Genomic DNA, 21,443 nt, shown 5'->3' with positions numbered 1-21,443 from the left:
CAGCAGATGCTGGTGAGGATGTGGAAAAAGAGGAACACTCCTCCATTGTTGGTGGGACTGCAGACTGGTACAACCACCTGGGAATCAGTTTGGTGGTTCCAAAGAAAATTGGACATTTCACTACCTGAGGACCCAGCTATACCTCTCCTGGGCATATACCCAAAAGACGCTCCAACATAAAACAAAGACACATGCTCCACACTGTTCATAGAAGCCTTATTTATTTATTTATTTAGGTTCTTTTTTTTGGAGCTGGGGACCGAACCCAGGGCCTTGCGCTTCATAGGCAAGCGCTCTACCACTGAGCTAAATCCCCAACCCCAGAAGCCTTATTTATAATAGTCAGAAGTTGGAAAGAACCCAGAGGCCCTTCAACAGAGGAATGGATTCAAAAAAATGTGGTAAATCTACACAATGGAATATTACTCAGCTGTCAAAAACAATGACTTCATGAAATTCATAGGCAAATGGAATGAACTAGAAAATATCATCCTGAGTGAGGTAACCCAATCACAGAAAAGCACACTTGGTATGCACTCATTGATAAGTGGATATTAGCCCAAAAGTTCGAATTACCCAAGATGCAATCCACAGATAACAGAAAGCAAGAAGGATGACCAAAATGTGGATGCTCCCACTCCTTCTTAAAAGGGGGAAAAATATCCATAGGAGGGTATATGGAAGCAAAGTTTAGAGCAGCTACTGAAGGAATGGCCATTCAGAGCCTGCCCCACATGTGGCCCACAGCCACCAAAACTAGTTAAGATGGATGAAGATAAAAAATGCATGCTGAGGGGTTGGGGATTTAGCTCAGTGGTAGAGCGCTTGCCTAGCAAGCTCAAGGCCCTGGGTTCAGTCCTCAGCTCCAAAAAAAAAAAAAGCTGAAAGGGACTGGATATAGATCTCTCCTGAGAGACACATCCAGAGCATGTCCAATACAAAGGTCAATGCTAGCGCAGCAAACCACTGAACTGAGAACAGGACCCCCCTGGGGGTACTTAGAGTTAGTATTGAAAGAATTGAAGGAGACTGCAACCCCATAAAAACAACAATGCCAACCAATCAGAGCTTCAAGGGACTAAACCACTACCGAAAGACTGTACATGGACTGACCCAGGGCTCCAACTGCGTATGTAGCAGAGAATAGCCTTGTTGGGGCACCAGTGGAAGGGGACGCCCTTGGTCCTGCTGAGGTTGGACCCCCAGTGCAGGGGAATATGTGTGGGGCAGTAAGGGGAACATATGGGGAGAATACCCGTATGGGGGAGGGGGAGGGAATGAAGGCTTATGCACAGGAAAGTGGAATTTGAAATTTAAGTAAAGTTGCAATGTAAGAAAAGAAATATATCTAATAAAAAGATATTGAAGTCAACTTATCTGACCCCTAGTTATAAATAAAGGAATTTATATTGCTTTTGTATTATCTAGATTTGAAGCACAAATTCTACAATTTTGCATATTGAAAAAAGGCAATTAAGCCAGATGTAATGACATACACCTGTAATTCTAGTACTTGGCAGGCTGAGACATGAGAATTTTAAATTGTAGTCATGGGGGCTACACAGTGAAACACCTGTTTTAAATAAAAAGTTAAAAAAAAGAAAACATGCTGAGATAAAAGAAATCAGGTGTGGAACTAATCTTCCTAACATAACAGCCTTAAAGAAATATACAAAGAAAGAGAGGAGGAGGAGAGGCCAAGAAATTATGGCAGGACAATGGAGGCTGACGTAAAGATCTCGCTCTGTGTATTTACAGGTTGTTATCAATGTTCTTAAGCGATGGATGGTACTGAGCTTTGTATGTTTAAGTGGGCAATTATATCTTATCAATTGGATCTAAGATTATTGTGTTGTGTGTTTTTATGTGAGGGTTTGAGTGTACGAAAGTGTGTGGCGGCTGGAGACGATGGGCTGCCGCGGCAGAGTTGGAATGTGTTTCCTCAGAGATATCAAGTAGATATCTTGGGTCACCGCAGTGCAGACCCAGCGAGATAAAAGACAATACATTTTTATTTTTTATATTTTTACAACAACAGATGGCGAACCAATGTAATGGGCAAGAATCCACTAGTAATCCTAAGAGTTGAGAGAAAAGTTTTTATTTTCTAAGAGGAGGCCAGCGCCATGTTCAATCATGTGATATCTCAAGGGCGGGAATTCAAACAAAGAAACGGAAGCAGCCTGGGCTGGCAGGCTGTGTGATAAGTAATGGCAGCTCTGAGAGTTAGAGATTAAACGCTGCATTTTAAAGAAATTTGTTTAGAAAGTCTTTCAGGATACTCATATTATTTTTAATGGGAATTTTGGGTTTTAATCCTAGTTAGACAAGCTACTTCTTAATGACAGGTATTATTAAAAGGTGATTAAGTTTGTTTTTAGAAAGAAGAGAGTAAAGAGATTACCTGAATCAGGTGGGGATTTACATCCATTGTTCAGAACTCAGATAGGGAAAAATTAGTCACTAACTCCAAGTAGAGAGTTGTGATAAATGTCTGTAACACCAGGCAGAGTGAATGCAGAAATATAATATAGAAGTTATTAAGGTTAAAGAAAAATCTATGACTCCGGGTAGAGAGCTTGACAGATTGAGATATTTTGGGCTAAAGTCCTGGTTTGATACGTTGCTTATTGATATTAGAATTGATAAAATGTGTTTAGTTTGTTTTATGAATTACCCCACTAAAGGCCATATGGCTTGTTGATGCTTTTGATATTTACCACAATAGGAAGCTCGAATCTCTTAAACGTCGGTTCCACGGGAATTTTGGGTTCATCTCCTGATATCAGAGTACAAAAGCCTTATCAGACTCATTGTTTAGCTTGCTTCCTTTTTTAAAAAATTGTTTAATCTTCACAATGGGTGTGACTTTGAGTTTTATGGTTATATTATTACTCTGGGAGAGAGTGCAAGATACAAGCTTTTCTGGTTACAGACTAAGGAACACAATATTTTGGGAGAAAGATTTTGTCTTTGTGTTTTTAAAAAGTGTGATTTGGCACTGGAAACCTCACAGAGTCATATTGATCAGATTTGATAGAGGTAGACCTCCTGAAAAAATTGATTCAGGAGAATCAAACAGGATATCTCGATTCTAAACTTTTGTTTTGAGAGTTGTATTTTGCAGAATGTGCCTACTTGGATTCCTGGTCTCAAGAACTCTCAGCTGGGTCCAGTCAGGACACATTGACTACAGCATTTGCTTCATTCTTCCTACCCACTTACCCCCAAGGATATCTCAACGTCCATGTACAGCTTGAAGAAGTTATGGAGGAGTCGTCGCCCCAATTCCCTGGACTTTTGGGAGGCTGGAAGTCATTATTCTAAAGTTGTTTTTATGAGGAATTTAAAATTGGTTGTAATTTAACAGGGAGGAATTAGCTAGATTGAGTTGTATGGTCATAATCTCATTTGGTAACTAAGCTAAAATCATATCTTTGCTTTGATATAGAATTTATTTGTTAAAAGAGTTTAAAAGTACAAGGTTTAGAGCCAGTCCTTCTAATAATGTCATTACAAACTTCTCAATTGATTACACCTGTGAGTTAAGGGCCAACTAGCAAATTCACGGCTCTGACTTTGTGAGAATACTTTCAAGACAATATTAAGATATAAAGACAACAGTCCAGATTGTCTTATATAGATAGTTGGTTTTCAAAAACATCAGGAATCCACAAAATTTGAGATTTAAAGTCATTTATCTTTTGTTGAGACCTATCTGCTCCTAACAGTTCCCCTTTGGCAGATTTAACGAAGAATTTGAACATCTCTACCTCTAGCCTCTTTGTGGCTAGGCAGCCACTGCACAAAACTGCCTGTTTAATCTGCAGACTATGCTGCCTAGAAAAGGAAAATTATGCAGAATAGTTAACCAGAAGGCTGAAGACTTGCGCTCACATGTTGCTAACAGGGGGCTGTGCTAGTGGAGATTTGTCTCTACAACCTCTCAGTTCTGAAAGCCATGTTAGGCTTCCTATGTGTATAGATATTTGGTCCTTCTCAGATTTCTGACGGGGTTGAAGACTGATCATAGTTTCATAGCCTATCAGGCTGTTTAACTCTGGAAATACATATTTTATTAGGTAGTTATCAGATAGTATACAAGCTAGCCAAGATATAATATAGATTTTAAGCCTTTCTTAAGCTGGAATGGATAACTAAATGTTCTGTTTAACTGATACAGTGTTGGACTGGGTGTTAGATATATTTTGTGCTTTTAATTACAAAATAATAATAGTTGTGCTCAGCTTATATTTGAGAGAAAAGTTTGTTTTTTTTTTTTAATTAGACAAAAAGGGTGAAATGTGGGATGATGTCACAGGTGAGGCAGGTACAAGATAGAAGGAGGCCTGTCATTGGATGAGAGGGAAGGATGGGCGGGAGAGAAGCTTGAAGGAAGAGGAGGAGACTGGAACAAAGAGGAAGAGAGGAGAAGGAGAGGCTGAGAAGCTGTGGCAGGACAATGGAGGCTGATGTAAAGATCTCGCTCTGTGTATTTACAGGTTGTTATCAATGTTCTTAAGGGATGGATGGTACCGAGCTTTGTATGTTAAAGTGGGCAATTATATCTTATCAATTGGATCTAAAAAAGAAAAAGAAGGAAATATACAAAGTCTTCGTGGAATTCCAATAACAAAGGGACTGAATGGCCCCTCTGATAAAAACCGTAAAACTTAACAAGTTGAGGAAGAAACCTGAAAACTTTGGATGCTGATAAACTGGAAAAATTAATATTGTGAAATGGTCATTTTGCCAAAAGAAACATCCACATTTAATTAAATTTCAATAAAGATTCCAATACCATTCTTCCAAGAAACAAACAAACAAAAAAAACCTCCAAACACAGAAAAACAAACAAACAAAAACAATATTAAGCTACCTTTGGAAGCACAAATAAACGATCAAGAAGGAATATTCCTTTTTCTTTTTCACTCAGTAGGTTAATTTAAAAAGAAAAAAAATGGGCATGAAGCTAGAAAGTGGGCATGAGGGGGACGTCTGAGAGGGACTGGAAGTGACAGAAAATGTAGAAATGTACTATGTACATGTATGAAATTCTCAAAAATAAGAATAAATTATATATGTGTAATACATATTCCTCAAAGTCTAGCCAGTCATGTCAGTATATGCCTCTAATCCCAACTCTGATGAGGCAGATGAATATTCTTTAAAAATAAAAATCCACGGTGCTTGTTTCTCTGCAAAGGACCCGGGCTTAGTTTTCCAGCACCCAAATAGGCAGCGTAGAACTAATTGCCTATAACTCTAGCTCCAGAGGATTCAACACCCTCTTCTGATCTCCACCAGCACCCATACACATGTGGTGTACACTCAAGACAGACAGACTGATAGGCAGACAGAAAATCTTAAAGACATATTTTTTTTAAAAATCTACCCTTGAGGAACGTGTTCAATAAGATCAATAACAACAACTCCAGTAGTAATAATAATAACCACATGTGGCTCAAGAGAATTACTCTATCATAGATCAAATGATGGCTACCCAATACAGAATAAATGCATTATTGGCAAGAACTCCAAAGTGGCATCACAGCACTCTCTGTAATGGAAGCACATACAGCTTCAGATATGGGCAGACAGATGGCTGAGAAATAGATGGTTTCAGAGAAAGACGGGGAAAAGGAAACAAACCCAATAAAGTTCCCAGCATCACTGAAAATCCTCAAGTCTCTTTGACTGATTTGAAGGGAATGACAGTCATGTGAATACAGAGATTTGTCAGTTAAGTATATTTAAGAGGGCGTCAGATCACACTATAGATGGTTGTGAGCCACCATGTGGTTGCTGGGAATTGAACTCAGGACCTCTGGAAGAGCAGCTGGTGCTCTTAACCGCTGAGCCATCTCTCTCCGGTTAAGTATATTTAAAACATTTACATTTATGTTTCAAAAAACCATTTTTGGGGAAAAATAAATCCAAAGAAATACTCCTCTAACAAATTTATTTTAATTTCATTGGCTTAATAAACATTTCATACAGTAATTTCTGCTTTGTTATAACAGAAAGCAAGGCTTCAAATACAATTTGTTTTCAAAACAAAGGCTTCTTCAATTATAATAGGCAAAACGTGGAGCTCATCTTACCTCATCATATGATTTACATAGGCTTTGCTACAGCTAGTGTTATATCTGCAAAAACTACAGTGGACATATGTAGGAAAATGGTTTGCAAAATCTTTTACTTCAGAAGAACACTCAATACACTCGTGAACACCCCGACGTAACCTTGTGGAGATATAAAAAAGATATTTTGAAACAAAAATAGTTCAGAGGGATATTATTAAATATCATGTTGCTATGTTTGAGTTTAAACCACGAATATGTATCAGAAGTAAGGCATTACCTTAAGTTTCTTAGTGCTGTGTTCACTTTACTTTTTTTATTACTATTAGACAATGTGCTTTGTTTCTTCTGCATATTGGAGACTTTTGACCTGTTTTTAGATTTACTTCCATTAGACTTGATCTCATTAGTTTTACTGGGATCAGATATGGTTGTATTTGGTGTACTTGTATTCAGTTTCACGTGATTTTTAGCAGTTACATTTTCAGTCCTTGGAGGTGAGAGCTGGAGGGTAGAAGTGCTTGCACTGATAGAAGGTGTAACTGAAGATCCCGATTGAAGAGGTGCAACGGAAGCTCGAATAGTAACCTTTAAAAATGAAGAAAAACATTTCCTTAAAAAATTAATCACTGTATAAAATAATGTGAATATTAAGTGGTTTTTTAAGAAGCACAGATAAAGTAACTGGGTGTGGTCATCTATTTTAAACATTCGACCAATTAAATGAATTAGCTCAGTTAAAGTACCAGTTGATATCATAATCAGTTATATGTTAACATTGTTATTAATAAGATTAATAGAAATTATATGAATATAAGATCACATTTCAGTTATATTTATGCTCTGATATGACTAAAAGTTATTCCCACAGAGTCCAAATCATAAGTAATAAAGACTATAACTTTAAAGTTATAGTATCAAATAAGTATCTATAGCAAGAATGATTGTTCTCTCTGGAGCACAAGGCCTAGGATTTATGCAAGTGGTTGTATCAATTCATTATACTTTAAGAAGAACATGACACTTAGGTCTTTAAAAAAAGTCTTTAAAATAACTAGTAAGGTTTATTATTTATGGTTCTGAAATGTAAAATATTTTGTCACATCTGTTGGTTGATGATGAAAATGTAGCTACCTACTAACATTTTCATTAATCATTTGATCATATTCCCCCCCACATCTGAGGAATAGCCAATAATGACGTCTGACTAACTCGTATGCCTATGTAATGTGCAAAAACATCTGACCAAGAATCAAAAAAACCTGAAGTTAAATTTGTCTTCCTAGCTACAAAAGTAACTGAATCATAAGCCTCTTCAAATCTATTACATAGAATACTGACTTTACTAAATAATTTACTGCTGTATGAATTAAGACTATATGAAAAAGTACACTTAGAATTATGCCATTCTAAGGTGCTAGAAAAACATTTAGTATCATTAATATTATTACTACTAACATAGGAAGAAATGAGAGAGGACTGCACTGCTTACATTAATATTCTGCATGTGTAGTCCCAGCATGAAATGAATGGGTTGCAGGGAAGGATGCTGGCTAGCTCCTCTTGCTCTAAGTCTTCAGAGCATGGTTTTATATTATTTAGTCAATGCAAATAAAAGACATACCCACATTCAAAGGTAAGTACCCAAAGGCAAATATAAATGTTTTGGGGATTGTTTCAGTTTGGATTATCCATGCCTCTGTTTCCCTCCACTGGAGCAAATATTCAAGAGCTGACTGTATATAAAGAAGTCAGAGAAAACAGATGTACATAAGGCAAAAAGGGAACAGTAAATTACAATCATCAATTTACAGTCAGACAAGTGTTTGCTCACAATGCTGTCCAGCAGCAAAATTTGCTTCGTTGAGAGTAGACTCAGCAATAACAACTTCAACAAACTTCTGGGAACCTGTAGCATTAGGCACTCTAAAAAAGCTGGAGGTACAGAGATAAATGAAAGAATAATTCCTGATATCAAATAGCTTAGCATATAGCTTTTAAAACTAATATATACTCTACTAACTAGAAAAGTCCAAATACCCATACAGAATTGAAATATCCCACTGACCAACAGAATAGTTTAATTGCACTTTTTATGAAGGAATACATCTAACACTGAACTTAAAACATGATTTGATGTCTTTCTTTCTAAAAAAAAAAAAAAAAAGTAAAATCTAAAATTAGTCTTAACGAAACTCAGAAGTCATTTTCTAACATATTTCGTTCCATAATGAAACTAGGCAGAAGCTGGTTCTACAAATGACAGAACAACATGCATTTGAACGTACTTTTGTTCCAGGGGGCAGTCCTTCTAGTTGCTTGGGTTTTACAAATGTTCGGTGATGTTGAGTCTTGTGATCCATTTTCTCTTTGCATGTCAAAAATTGCAGTCTGCATTTGGTGCAACGATGTATTCCCTTTTTCTAATAGAAAAAAAGGAAAATAATTTCTATACCCACGAATCCTAAATTCTGAATTTAATTTTAATGGTAATATAGTTAAAAAAAAAAACCCCAAGATCAAAGAATCATCTCATTTTTAAAACATTTATGGGTACTGGACCCCAAGATAATCTGCTATGAGGTAATCAAACATGAAAGTTTTGAGAGTTGAAGAAATGATGGGAGGTTAAGAGCACTAGCTGCTCTTCCAGAGGACCTGGGTGTAATTACCAGTACCTAAATGGTAGCTAATGATTTTAACTCCAGTTCCAGGGGAACCTCTTCTGGCCTCTGCAGGCAGCACATGCATGCATGTGGTGCATAGACATACGTGAAGCAAAACAACCATAAAAGAGAAATTTTTAAAACAAACAAAATTATGAAAGTTTTATAAACAGGTTCTAATGAGAATCTAAAATATATTTTAGTTATAAAGTCAAGCACTTAAAGACCTTGTACTGTTAACATTAGTTATACTATGTTTTTATGTAGAAAAAAATGTTATTTGTATGTTGGAGAGATGTTTCAGCAGTTAAGTGGTCATAGTGCTCTTCCAGAGGACACAAATTCAATTCTTATTATGTACATATAACCACATATATATTTTTATATTTAAATGTTATTTTACAATTGTTGCTGTTTCCCATTGCTCAATAAGTGGATAAAATGATCTCTCTAAAACAAAATAAATTTTAACTAGACATGTCAAAAGAAACAAAACCAGTGTTATTCAATAAACTTCTTGTAATGAGAAAATACTCTATCGTTGTGCTGTCCAACATGGTTGCCATTAGTCACCCATGATTATTGTAATTTTTATTACACACTATATAATTGTCCCAAATTATCATACTGCATGCCTCAAAGTGTAAAACTGTTACATGTGAGCAGAGTACTCGAGGGATGACATAGTAGTTAAAAGCACTGAACCCAAGTTCAATTTCCAGCACTCATATGGTGGTACACGACCATCTCTACCTCCAGTTCCAGGCGGCCCAACAGAAGCATTTTTGTGGCCACTATAGGCACCAGGCACACACATGGTGTACAGACTTAGATACAGACAAAACATCCACAGTTTTTAAATCTTTAAAAAAATATTTTAAAAGAACGGACAACAGTTCCAATGCTCAAAGCAGCATGTAGTAAGATCACATAGCTTTGGCTTCATCTTAAGGTTAGTTTATAAGCATGGCACATTAGACTGTCTTCACAAATGCAAGCAATACAAATCCATTTGTATACTCAAAGTGGATGAAATAAAATAGAAAATGTGGCTAAGAATCAGAAATTCAACAGGCTGCTAAGACAGTTCATATGACTTTGTTGACCAGACATGTTTTTCTCTATAACTAACATCTCAGCCCATAACTTTAAATACCAAATACTCATGTATTACCTTGGGGTTTACATGAGCAGGCAGGCAGTCTCTCAAGTGTCTGTCTCTGTCTTTGTCTGTCTGTTTCTGCCTCTATTGTGGGTCAAAATGTGAGCTCTTAGGTGTTCCAACCAACAAGCCTGCTGCTTGCTTCCTATGCTATTCTTCCATCATGGACTCAACTCTCTCTCTGAAACTGTAAGTCCAATTAAACACTTTGTAAGTTGCCTTGGTCAGTGTGTTTTATCACAGCAATAAGAATCCTTGATGTCGAGCTGTAGATACAAGCTTCACCAACAGAATACAAGAGATGGAAGAGAGAATCTCGGGAGCAGAAGATTCCATAGAAATCATTGACTCAACTGTCAAAGATAATGTAAAGCGGAAAAAGCTACTGGTCCAAAACATACAGGAAATCCAGGACTCAATGAGAAGATCAAACCTAAGGATAATAGGTATAGAAGAGAGTGAAGACTCCCAGCTCAAAGGACCAGTAAATATCTTCAACAAAATCATAGAAGAAAACTTCCCTAACCTAAAAAAAGAGATACCCATAGGCATACAAGAAGCCTACAGAACTCCAAATAGATTGGACCAGAAAAGAAACACCTCCCGTCACATAATTGTCAAAACACCAAACGCACAAAATAAAGAAAGAATATTAAAAGCAGTAAGGGAAAAAGGTCAAGTAACATATAAAGGCAGACCTATCAGAATCACACCAGACTTTTCGCCAGAAACTATGAAGGCCAGAAGATCCTGGACAGATGTCATACAGACCCTAAGAGAACACAAATGCCAGCCCAGGTTACTGTATCCTGCAAAACTCTCAATTAACATAGATGGAGAAACCAAGATATTCCATGACAAAACCAAATTCACACAATATCTTTCTACAAATCCAGCACTACAAAGGATAATAAAGGGTAAAGCCCAACATAAGGAGGCAAGCTATACCCTAGAAGAAGCAAGAAACTAATCGTCTTGGCAACAAAACAAGGAGAATGAAAGCACACAAACATAACCTCACATCCAAATATGAATATAACAGGAAGCAATAATCACTATTCCTTAATATCTCTCAATATCAATGGCCTCAACTCCCCAATAAAAAGACATAGATTAACAAACTGGATACGCAATGAGGACCCTGCATTCTGCTGCCTACAGGAAACACACCTCAGAGACAAAGACAGACACTACCTCAGAGTGAAAGGCTGGAAAACAACTTTCCAAGCAAATGGTCAGAAGAAGCAAGCTGGAGTAGCCATTCTAATATCAAATAAAATCAATTTTCAATTAAAAGTCATCAAAAAAGATAAGGAAGGACACTTCATATTCATCAAAGGAAAAATCCACCAAGATGAACTCTCAATCCTCATCTTCGGTTGGTTTATATACAAGTGTGCAATTTCTAGGCTTGAAAGTAAAATGATGCTATCTGGTGCTGGATAGAGGAGCCTTATTTTTTATTATGGCAGCTTGCTATTTTTGTAATATGGTGATTTGGTTGAACACATTAAAGTACAGTAGTAACTGATCTCCCCCTCTTCCTGGATGAGTGAGGAGATGATTAAATGTTGATGTCAGCATCCATGAGCATATTCAGATGAGCTTCTGCTTCTGTTGAAAAGGATGCTGTGTTTGATTGTGGTCCAAGCTTTGAAGCACTACTTGGCATCTCCTTCCTTGGAGGTCTCACTGTTTAAACATAACAGATTTGATAGCTTGTTGGTAAGGTGAGGTCCAGCTTGTCTCCACTAGGTCATCTTCATGTGAATCCGGTGGTTATACGGTTTTGTTCTAGGGATATTTCATTTTTTTTAATAACGGTTTTAGCTGACATTCATGGAGAGAATGAATCCTTAGAAGTGTGCCACTAGTGAAAGGAAATCCTGTCTAGAGTATGTTTCTTTACAAAGCTGTGTCACACCATCCTTTGGGCCCTCTGCTGGAAAAGTAGAATCAAGTCTCAAATAATGCCTTTTACATTGTATCCTCTAGTATTATAGATGTAGGACAGTACTGTATCATACCTCTGTGGATGTAAAATAGCTTGTACCTGCTTTATGATACGTAGTAGTGACCGTGCTTTATCAGAGCTGTTTTTAATGATGTTGCTCAGAATGTTTTCTTTCCAGATGATGATTGAGAAGCTAATTTAAAAAAAAATGGTGCCAGGTACCACAAGAGTAACAGAACTGTGCTGTTTTCTCGGGTTTTGTTTTTTTACTTTTTTTTTTTAATGGAGTGTGCTGGATGTCTCTACAGTTTTGTTCAGATGACTGCAGAACCTGGAAAAGCTGTTGCTGCTGTTGATGCATAACACACTGCTATTATTGGTCTTTTTATATAAATATAAATATATATATACAGATATATAATTTGAATTTTTTGAAACTTTACCTGTGCTGTCAACTTTCGAAAAAAGTATCCCCGTTTACTGTGTTGAGTTGGCACTGTACAGAAATTAACAGCCATATTGGTCTAGAAATGTTGAACTTAAGTTTTTTCCATTTGTACAAGGGTAACACACTGTATTAAATATGTAAGGTCTTATATACGTGGGTTTGATTACAAAAACTAATAAAGTATTCTCTAAATAAAAAAAAAAAAGAATCCTTGATGTCTAATATATTTTTCAAATTGGCATGAAGAAAAATGAACTTTGAGTTTTATGTCTACTTTCTTCTTTCACTCTCTCAATTCTGGTCTTCCTTTGGTCTTTTCTGTAGTTTAGAACATGATAACATTCTTGTAACTCCTTAAGACAAAAATGGTTTTGCCCTCGTACCCCACATATTAATAAAACCTGTCAAACACATTTTCCTCTTGTTTTTATCAGCAATAATCACTACTACACTGGTCCTCATTGTGATCAATTTTTAAAATTTTCTTCCACTTGTGTCCTTTGTTCTCTGTGATCTTTTCTTCCCACAAAATGAAGAGTTGAAGACCAATCTAGGTCACATGAGCTCCTCTTTCAAAAAAAAAGCAGTTATATAAACTGTGTTGTCAGTTCTAAAATCAGCTGTCATGGAGGCTAGAGAGATGGCATGGTGGATGAGAATCAGAAACTATCTAACATCCTGTATATACCTATAGTCCCAGCTGGACCATGCAGAGATAGAAGAATCCCCTGGGCTTGCTAGCTTCCAGTCTAGCTGAGAAAGCCTCAGTTCTACGGAAATACCCACCTCAAAGGAATATACAGAGTGACAGAGGAAAACAGACAACGCCCTTTTCTTGCCTCTGTGCAAATATAACACACACACACACACACACACACACACACACACACAGAGAAATATTAATATCACCTAATATAATACAATCTTCTCAAGAAAAAAATCACATCTTAGATCCTCAAAAATATTAAAGACACAGAGATAACTGTCCTTAGAATCTAACAGTATATTAGTAATGTAAATCTAGTTTCAAGTTTATCATCTCTCCTACTTATGATTTCCAGTTTTTCATAAACATACAAGTTGTAAATACACTGAAGGATTCTTTATCCTTCTAATTAACAGCTTGTTCCCTATTTGTTGCTGTCTATCCCACAAACAAACAAACGAAGCTGAAACTTGTGGCAAACTTAATAAATTACATAGCTGTGGCCAATATACCTCGATTATCACTCATTCCTCTATCTGTATCTCACGCTAGAATAAGAGACTTCTTTATATGCGCTCTCCTTTTTGATGATGTCTTCAAATTGAAACTAAAGATGAAACCGAGTGTGAATAGTGTCTCCTGAGCTCTGCTTGTAAAGATTCAATAATAGCTATTTCTCAGACAAAGGGTCTGCTGGCCGAGTAAACTGTGGAAGGATGCACTACGTTCTTTTCCTAAGTTCTGAGAAATTCTACATTAAAGCATAAAACTCTTTAAGTTTTGTAAGCCTGGTATTTATCAAATATACCAGTACCAAATTTTGAGGGAAAATCCTATGAAAAACCAGTGGAACAATGTTTAAGGAGATTCCGGATTGGATCCTGCTGGAGTTGTTCAAGGATCTATAGAATCACACTCACAATACAGTGGACCCAAACTTATTGGAAAACTCTACTTTCATGTTCTAACAATTAAAAATACAAGTTAGCCAGAAGGTGGTGGTACAAATCTTTAATCCCAGCCTTGGGAAGCAGAGGCAGATGTGTATCTCTGAGTTCAAAGCCAGCCTGGCCTACAGAGCAAGTTCTAGGGCAGCCAGGACTACACAGAGAAACCCTGTTTTCGAAAAATTAAAAACCAAACAAAAAACCCCGTAAGTTAATTTCCTGATTAATTAAACATGACACACAAGTATGTTACAATGGGAAATATCTGGTGCACAGACACGATAAGGTACAAATGCACTGAGCTTTTCAGTGAGTTGGCAAAACCTGACACCACCATCAGATCCAGTGTGGACATGGAAGGAAGGGTTTCTGATTCCAACAAAAGCACTGCTACTGAGACAGGGGTCAGTGACGCAGCACATTTCAGCTCAAAGGCTGGTTTAATTGTTCTAAAAGAACCAATAAGCATCACATTAGAAATGCCAGGAAGATTCAACAACTATTAATGAGTTCCAGCAGTTACCTAGCTAAGCTAGCAAAAGTCATTCAGAAAACAAGCTGAGCTCTGGCCAAACTCAAATACTGCCTGAACACTTGTTTGCTGTGTCATGTAACTATGAAACGTTGATCGAGGTCAATAATGACAACATGTCTTATAATACCAGGGGTTTGGACAGCAGGGGAAAACCCAGGACAAAGAGGAAAACAAGACTATGAAATTCTCTATCTTGATTCTCTCTCAGTTCAAACTCATTTTTTTTCATGTTCTCTTGGGAGGGTACTTCAAAATCATTCCCATGTTTGCCAAGACCTGAAAGTGTTCAATCTTCCCATATCCTATGATTTCTATTTCTTGCCATCTTTAAGACTTGTCAACTGTTTATAGACTAAGTATCACTAGAAAGAAGTAAGAAGTGGAAATTTCACAAGTGATTCAGTACATACTTCATATGTGGATTAACTCCACTCCCTTTGAAAACGAAACAATATTCTGAGTGATAATCAGAATAACATGAAAAAATGAGAATTATTAATCTCACCTGATGCTTCATGTAATGATGCATATAGGGTGTGGCAATTTTAATAACTTTGAGGCAGAATGGACATAGCAAATTCTTAGTGTTTTCATGCGATGTTCTAAAATGAGACTCTACCTCAGAAAATAATGATGATCTGTAATTGCAAACCTAGAAATAAAAAGGTTATGTTTAAATGGAAACTTTGTAACTGATTTGCAACTACAAGTTAACAATGTTGGATCATCTCTTAGGTTATATATACTATCAATCCAGCTCTGATGCCTATACATGCAAGAAGGTCACTAATGTAGACACCAAAAACAGAAAAAGGTGATCCTTCAAAGCTAAAGACTGCTTCCCAAAAGATAATAGGTACCTTTATTTTTTATCACATTCTTTATCACCCCATCCTATCTTGAATTCTGAAACTTTAGAACCTTCTGTTATATAAAATACTTTATTTCTATATGAAACAGCACTGTCCATCAGATTATAAATACTGCCTCTAAACTATTACCATGGGCATTCATCTTTCTCTTGCTTTTCTACTCCTTCAAATTGAAGAAATATGTGTCCCAAAGCACTTGACAGGGCTCTGCATAACTAAGCATTCGTACCTTGGTCATATGGCTATAGTATTGGGTCTAGGGTAAAGTAAATACAATCTATTTTTCAGTCAGGGCTCTTCTCTTTTTAGTGCTTAGGAGCAAACAGCAGCTTCTGAGTCAAATGGAGTTCACTGACTCCTCCTCATATAATGTAGGAGTTGTGCTAAGAGACTTTACACTAGTAAATTAAATAGAAGGGATTTTGATTTTAGTTACCATTTTTACCTAAATGGCAAAAACAAAACAAACACCACCAATATATTTCACTACACATGGAAATTATATAAATTAAAAATCTGAGATCCATAGAGTTTTATGTGAACACAGATACTTTCATTTAATCCCTTGCTATGATTGCTGACTTGCCACCATGGGAGAGTTGACTAGCTGTGATAGAGACTGCAATATCTCTAAAAATAAATGCTTACTGTTTGATCCTTAAAAAGTAAAGCTGCTAACAACTTATCTAATACCTACAAATCTTAACACAAAAACAGTAACAGTTAATAACACTATAAAACATGATTTACCTGACAGATGTATGGCATTTCACCAGGTTTATGATTATCCTTCATATGTTGTAAAAGAATCTGTTCAGTTTCAAATGACAGCTCACAGATTTTACAAATGGCTATAGATGGAAGGAAGAAAGTTACTACAAAATCTTTTTTTTTTTTCCTTTTCTTTTTTTCGGAGCTGGGAACCGAACCCAGGGCCTTGAGCTTGCTAGGCAAGCGCTCTACCACTGAACTAAATCCCCAACCCCACAAAATCTTAATATATAAATAATGAAGGCTCATTTTGGCTAACAGTGTCAACAAGACAGAAGTGGCAGTATTAGAGGTGGTGAGCAGTCACACATATACACAACTCAGTGCAATTCCTCTTTTAGCACTACCACAAAGGTATGTTGGCCATCCTATAGTCTCAGTACCAAATAACCTGCCTGAGCTCATGTAGCTTCTATACCCAGACACACATCTGGGATTTGAACTGAAGCTTAGAGTAAGCTAGTTTTTGCAATTTTACCCCCCAAATCTACTTGTTCTTATTTCTGTAACAGTTTTCTTAAGATCTGCTCAGTCTCATTAGACCCTGCAATGCAGTGTAACTCACTGGAGAACTCGTGAGGCGTGTGGGTGCTCTCGATGTGGCACTGCAGCTGAAAGGGTGTGGGGAACTGCCTGTAGCAGTGCTGGCAGGTGGTGTGCTTTTCCCAGCTCTCACTGCTCTGTTTCTCAAGCTCTAAATGGTGTTTCATGTGGTTCATAAACCTGTAAATGGAACAGGTGGAAAGATTCAAATTAAAAACTCAAAGAAAATCCCACCAATATCTGAACTCACCATTTAAAAAAAAAGTGAATGATTACTCAACATTTAGAGTCCTTCTCTAGGAAAGTGCATGGCCTAAATAATGACCCAAAATGGCTAAATAGACACTTCTTTCTATCTTTGTTTCAAAGGTCACTACTTTCTGATGACTGTTTTTAGATAAAATAATTCTTCTTTGTTGTATAAAGTACTATATACATTTTAAAATTCAATATTGAAAGAGAAAGCTTTCAGCAAAAGTAGTGAGAGTCATGGGAGAAATTCTTTAAGACCCTGAAGATACACAATAAATTCTAGCTGCTAGTATTTTTACTTGTATCTTTGTTTTTAAGTGCATATAATAGCAGTTTTAATGCTTACAAGAACTTTTTATTTTATGATACTGTTTATTGTTAGCATAAACTTTTCATATTAACTTGCAGACTGTGCCCTTCTTAAGGCAATCTCCATGTTTTTAGTTTTACACTTTGCTATTTCACCATCCCTACAAAGTTTCTTATGAGCAGAACTATGACCCTTAGTAAAAGCGAGGTATAAATGGGAATGCATATTGTAAAAAGCTTACTGAAGCTTTTGGCTGATATAAAAAGTAGTATTATTGATCAAAAGAATTTTTAGACTGGGTCAATAAAATTAATAAATTAATGAAATCATTCTTGGAGGCTTCAAAAGAAATAAGTATGAAACTATATGAAAATGTTATCAATCCAGAGAACAGACATTGTCTGTGACGTCTATCTTCTTTTTCCTATCTCTAAAGAACAGTATTCCCTCAAAGCAAATTGTAATATACTTTGAATTATCCTTTTTCTCCGTTTGGTTTTAACATGAGATCTACAAAACATAGAAAACAACTTACAGAAAAAAGTTTTGGTTAAATATTTACATATAAGAAAATAGCACGAGCCAATAAATTGTGAGCTCACCCCTTAAAGCACTAAAGTATATTTATATAATGTATTAATTAGCTAGTTGATTTCTCTCAATGTTTCCATGAGACATAATTAGAATGCATAGTTCTCAAGATAATATATGGGTACTTCTTACAATGACCTGTTTTTAGTGATATCTAATAGGGGAGGAAACAGTAATGAAAAACTTGTAGGAGAAGTCAAATGGAAATCTTGAAATGTTTTGTACCATTATCTAAATTATAAACATCTGCGAGGCCAGGAATAGCTGCACACACTTGTCCTAGTACTTCGTACTCAAAGAAGGCAGAACTCTGAGTTTTGTTTGGGCCTGCCAAGTCTGAATAGTGAGATCTTACCTCAAAAACAAAGCAAAATAACAACAACAACAAAAAAAAATTGCTTTTCCAAATTTTACTGACAAAATACCTTATCTTTAATTCCTTTCTCCCAAGCTATTTACCATTAAGGGCACATTTCCCAAGTAATTGCTTTCAATGTTCCGTTTCTATGTTACTAAGGGTAATAGGCTTAAATTTTCTAAATATTCTAATAATATAAACAAATGGAACTAATATCCTAAAATGATCCCTAGAAAAAGTTATTTTTCTTTCTTTTTTTTTTTTTAAAGATTTATTTATTTAATTTATGAGTACACTGTCACTGTCTTCAGACACATCAGAAGAGGGCACCAGATCCCATTTCAGATGGTTGTGAGCCACCATGTGGTTGCTGGGAATTGAACTCAGGCCCTCTGGAAGAGCAGTTAGTGCTCTTAACCCCTGAGCCATCTCTCCAGCCCGAAAAAGTTATTTTTCATGTTGAATATTAAATGGGCTAATCTTAAAAGTAAAAGACAAAAAAACATTTTTTGCTAAAATAAATTGCAGTATGTTTATTTAACAAGAAATTTAACAAAAACTGTGAGACCCACTTGTACACATCTAACCTGTCTCCTGATTGAATCTTAGCATATTGAGAATGTGGACCTGGGTGGTAGAGGGTCTACTCAATGCTGCTTCAGTATTACGTCCAAAACACACTGCTACTAGGAGCGTTAGTTCCTGAAGGAGTAAAGTAGTATAAGAGCCCTGAAATTGCTTTTCTAGAATGACAAGAATGCACGCTTTCATTGAAATAAATTAAAAATACATATTTACATACCTAATATTATTTTTGAGGACTTTCAAGCAACTGAAGCACTTAAAGGTTGTATGAGTCTTCTGTTCTTCCTGGACATCTCCTTCATATTTTCCATAGTAAAAGTCATTAACTAACATTATCAATTTTCCTTTTTCTGAATCAAGAGTCTTAGCTTCATTTGCTGAATTTAAATTGTCAGTTTTAGTCAATCCCAAAAAGTTATTTATCATGTCTGGACAGCAATACTAGAAGAGAATGAAAAAAAAAGATACCTTATTTATTACAAAATAACAGCAAAACCAATTATGTTTTCAACTACTGCCAAACCATGTATAACTATTCTTATAAGATATCTGGAAGAATAGTGAAAGCTATTCTGAAATATTCTGAAAAGTTTAGAAAAGTAAACATTCTTTTAAAAGTAGACTATTTGTTTAGTGTATGTGCTATGTATGGGTGTGAATGCCACAGTGCACTTGTGGAGGTCAGAGGACAACCTGCGGACGTCGGCTCTTTCCTTCCACCACGTGGGTTCCAGGGATTGAACTCAAGTCGTCGGGTTTGGCGGCAAGCACCTTTAACAGCTGAGCCATCTCGCCAGCCCATAAACATTATCTTAACAAAACAAAAATTTAAAAAGAGATGAAAAAAGCCTTAAGACTAGGATTTGGCTATTTAAACTTTTCCCATGCAATTTATCTGCTTAGATACATGTTTAATAGTCATTTGTTTCTTAACCAAAAATCATTCATTGCATTACCATGTCAACAATACAGGAAAAAAGTGTTACATGCTTTGATGTATCAGGTTATATGAAAACTTCCTAAGTTGGTTAGAACTAGACTTTTACACAGCTAAACTGCCACTCTAGACTCATAGTACTAAAAAATGTTTGGGACATGAAGATAAATGCAGTTAGTATATCTTGGAATCCTGAACGTTAAAAATATTTGAAGAAGACATTTACTTCTAAGCAATAAAAGTAAAGTTGTCACAAAACTAGTTGCAATATATTTTCCACATGAGCTTTCTAAAATCAAGATATAGCTAACTTTATTATACATAATTTTGAGTTGTAGGATTTTTTTAATGAGTTTTTCTTTGAGGGCAAACCTAGAAAAATCTCTATCAGAAAATCTGTAAGCGTTCTAGACTGCGTCAGACCACCTTGAACTGCAGTTTCTACAAGGGAAGGCTTGAAAGATATTTGTTTTTTAACAACAAACCCAGGTAATACTTTTGTAACATTAACGCTTAAGTGTGCTAAATCAGCATTTGAAATAGAACACAATTACTCCATGCTATAATTACAGCATCCACTTCCTCTTCTGCCACATGTGACTCTTTGGATCATTATCATTCATGAAACACTCAGTATAATGTGAGGAGCTAGGCTTGTGATAGAAGATTGATCTACAAGCATCTTCTGCAGGGTCACATTATTCCCACTTCATTTCACTGTCAGCTTTTATCCTTTATATTGCATGTGTTACTGTGTATGTGTGGATACACATGCATATGCACGTTCATGTAAATGCAGTTGTGCACATATGGATGTAAGCACATACACATGCACATTTATATGAAGGCCAGATATCCTGTTTTAGTCAATCCCAAAAGGTTATTTATCATGTCAGGACAACAATACTAGAAGAGAATGAAACTCAGTGTCATTCCTAAAGAACCATCCACCTAGCTAGGACCAATAGGCACGAACCATCACGTGGACCTTTTAAAATGTGAGTTCTGGAGATTCAAGTACTCTTGAAAGAAACTGATTGCTAGAATTATCTTTTCAATTTCTAAATCTACAAATGTAAAAACATAAAAAAAAAAAAAACCAACCAACCAAATCCCCAAAACAAACAAAACAAAACCACATTTAAAATATATCTAGAAGTAGGAAAAATACTGAATAAAAGTGATTCACAAGAGAGGAACTAACTTATATTTACAAGTTAAAGTTGTACCCATAAGTGTATTTGCTGGGAACAGTAGTTTACACCTTTAATCTCAACACTCAGAAGGCAGAGGCAGAGGCACTAGTTCCTGTGAGTTTAAGGCCAGCCTGGTCACTGAATTTCAGGTCAGCCGTAGCTGTGGCTACATAGTGAAATCTTGTTTTGAAGGAAAGAAAAAGGTAAAAAAAAAGAAAGTAAGTATATTAGTATCCTAATAAAATGATCTTTTCCCCTGGGATAGAATGGAACCACTACCAAAATAATAATAATATTAAAAAAAAAAAGCAGAGGTAAGAAAAGGCTTTGTTACTCATGTTTCTGTATTTTCCTTCTTGGAGACAGTGCTGGTCTGTAATTTGCTAAGTAGACCATCTGCCCTTGAACTCAGAGATTTGCCCGCTTTAGCCCGAGTCCTGGGATAAAAGGCCCAGGCTTATTTCTTGACTTTTCTGAGTTACATGTAACATCTATGAACTCAAAATTAGAAAAACAAAATGAAGCTA

At 36.1% G+C, this 21,443-nt stretch overlaps 1 protein-coding gene across 15 annotated transcripts in view; it reads right to left on the bottom strand.

The window, feature by feature from the left end:
- The window catches only part of Zfp280d (zinc finger protein 280D), an 89,087-nt gene that overhangs the window by 32,205 nt on the left and 35,439 nt on the right, over positions 1-21,443 (bottom strand). For 13 of the 15 annotated variants that reach the window (XM_017595664.3, XM_063265541.1, XM_039081514.2 and 10 more), the window contains 7 exons: positions 19,001-19,224; positions 16,710-16,867; positions 16,124-16,224; positions 15,007-15,153; positions 8,372-8,506; positions 6,364-6,671; positions 6,105-6,245 (listed from right to left, as the gene is read on the bottom strand). In XM_017595664.3, the coding sequence (XP_017451153.1) occupies positions 6,105-6,245; positions 6,364-6,671; positions 8,372-8,506; positions 15,007-15,153; positions 16,124-16,224; positions 16,710-16,867; positions 19,001-19,224 (1,214 nt within the window). Of the gene's footprint in view, positions 1-6,104; positions 6,246-6,363; positions 6,672-7,707; positions 7,820-8,371; positions 8,507-15,006; positions 15,154-16,123; positions 16,225-16,709; positions 16,868-19,000; positions 19,225-19,476; positions 19,595-21,443 lie in introns of those variants that run through there. The other 2 variants (XM_063265543.1, XM_063265546.1) reach the window with 2 other exon arrangements.

The sequence above is a fragment of the Rattus norvegicus genome, chromosome 8, assembly GCF_036323735.1.
Source record: "Rattus norvegicus strain BN/NHsdMcwi chromosome 8, GRCr8, whole genome shotgun sequence".
In the NCBI taxonomy this organism is placed as follows: domain Eukaryota; kingdom Metazoa; phylum Chordata; class Mammalia; order Rodentia; family Muridae; genus Rattus; species Rattus norvegicus.
This window is presented reverse-complemented; position numbering and strand designations above follow the sequence as displayed.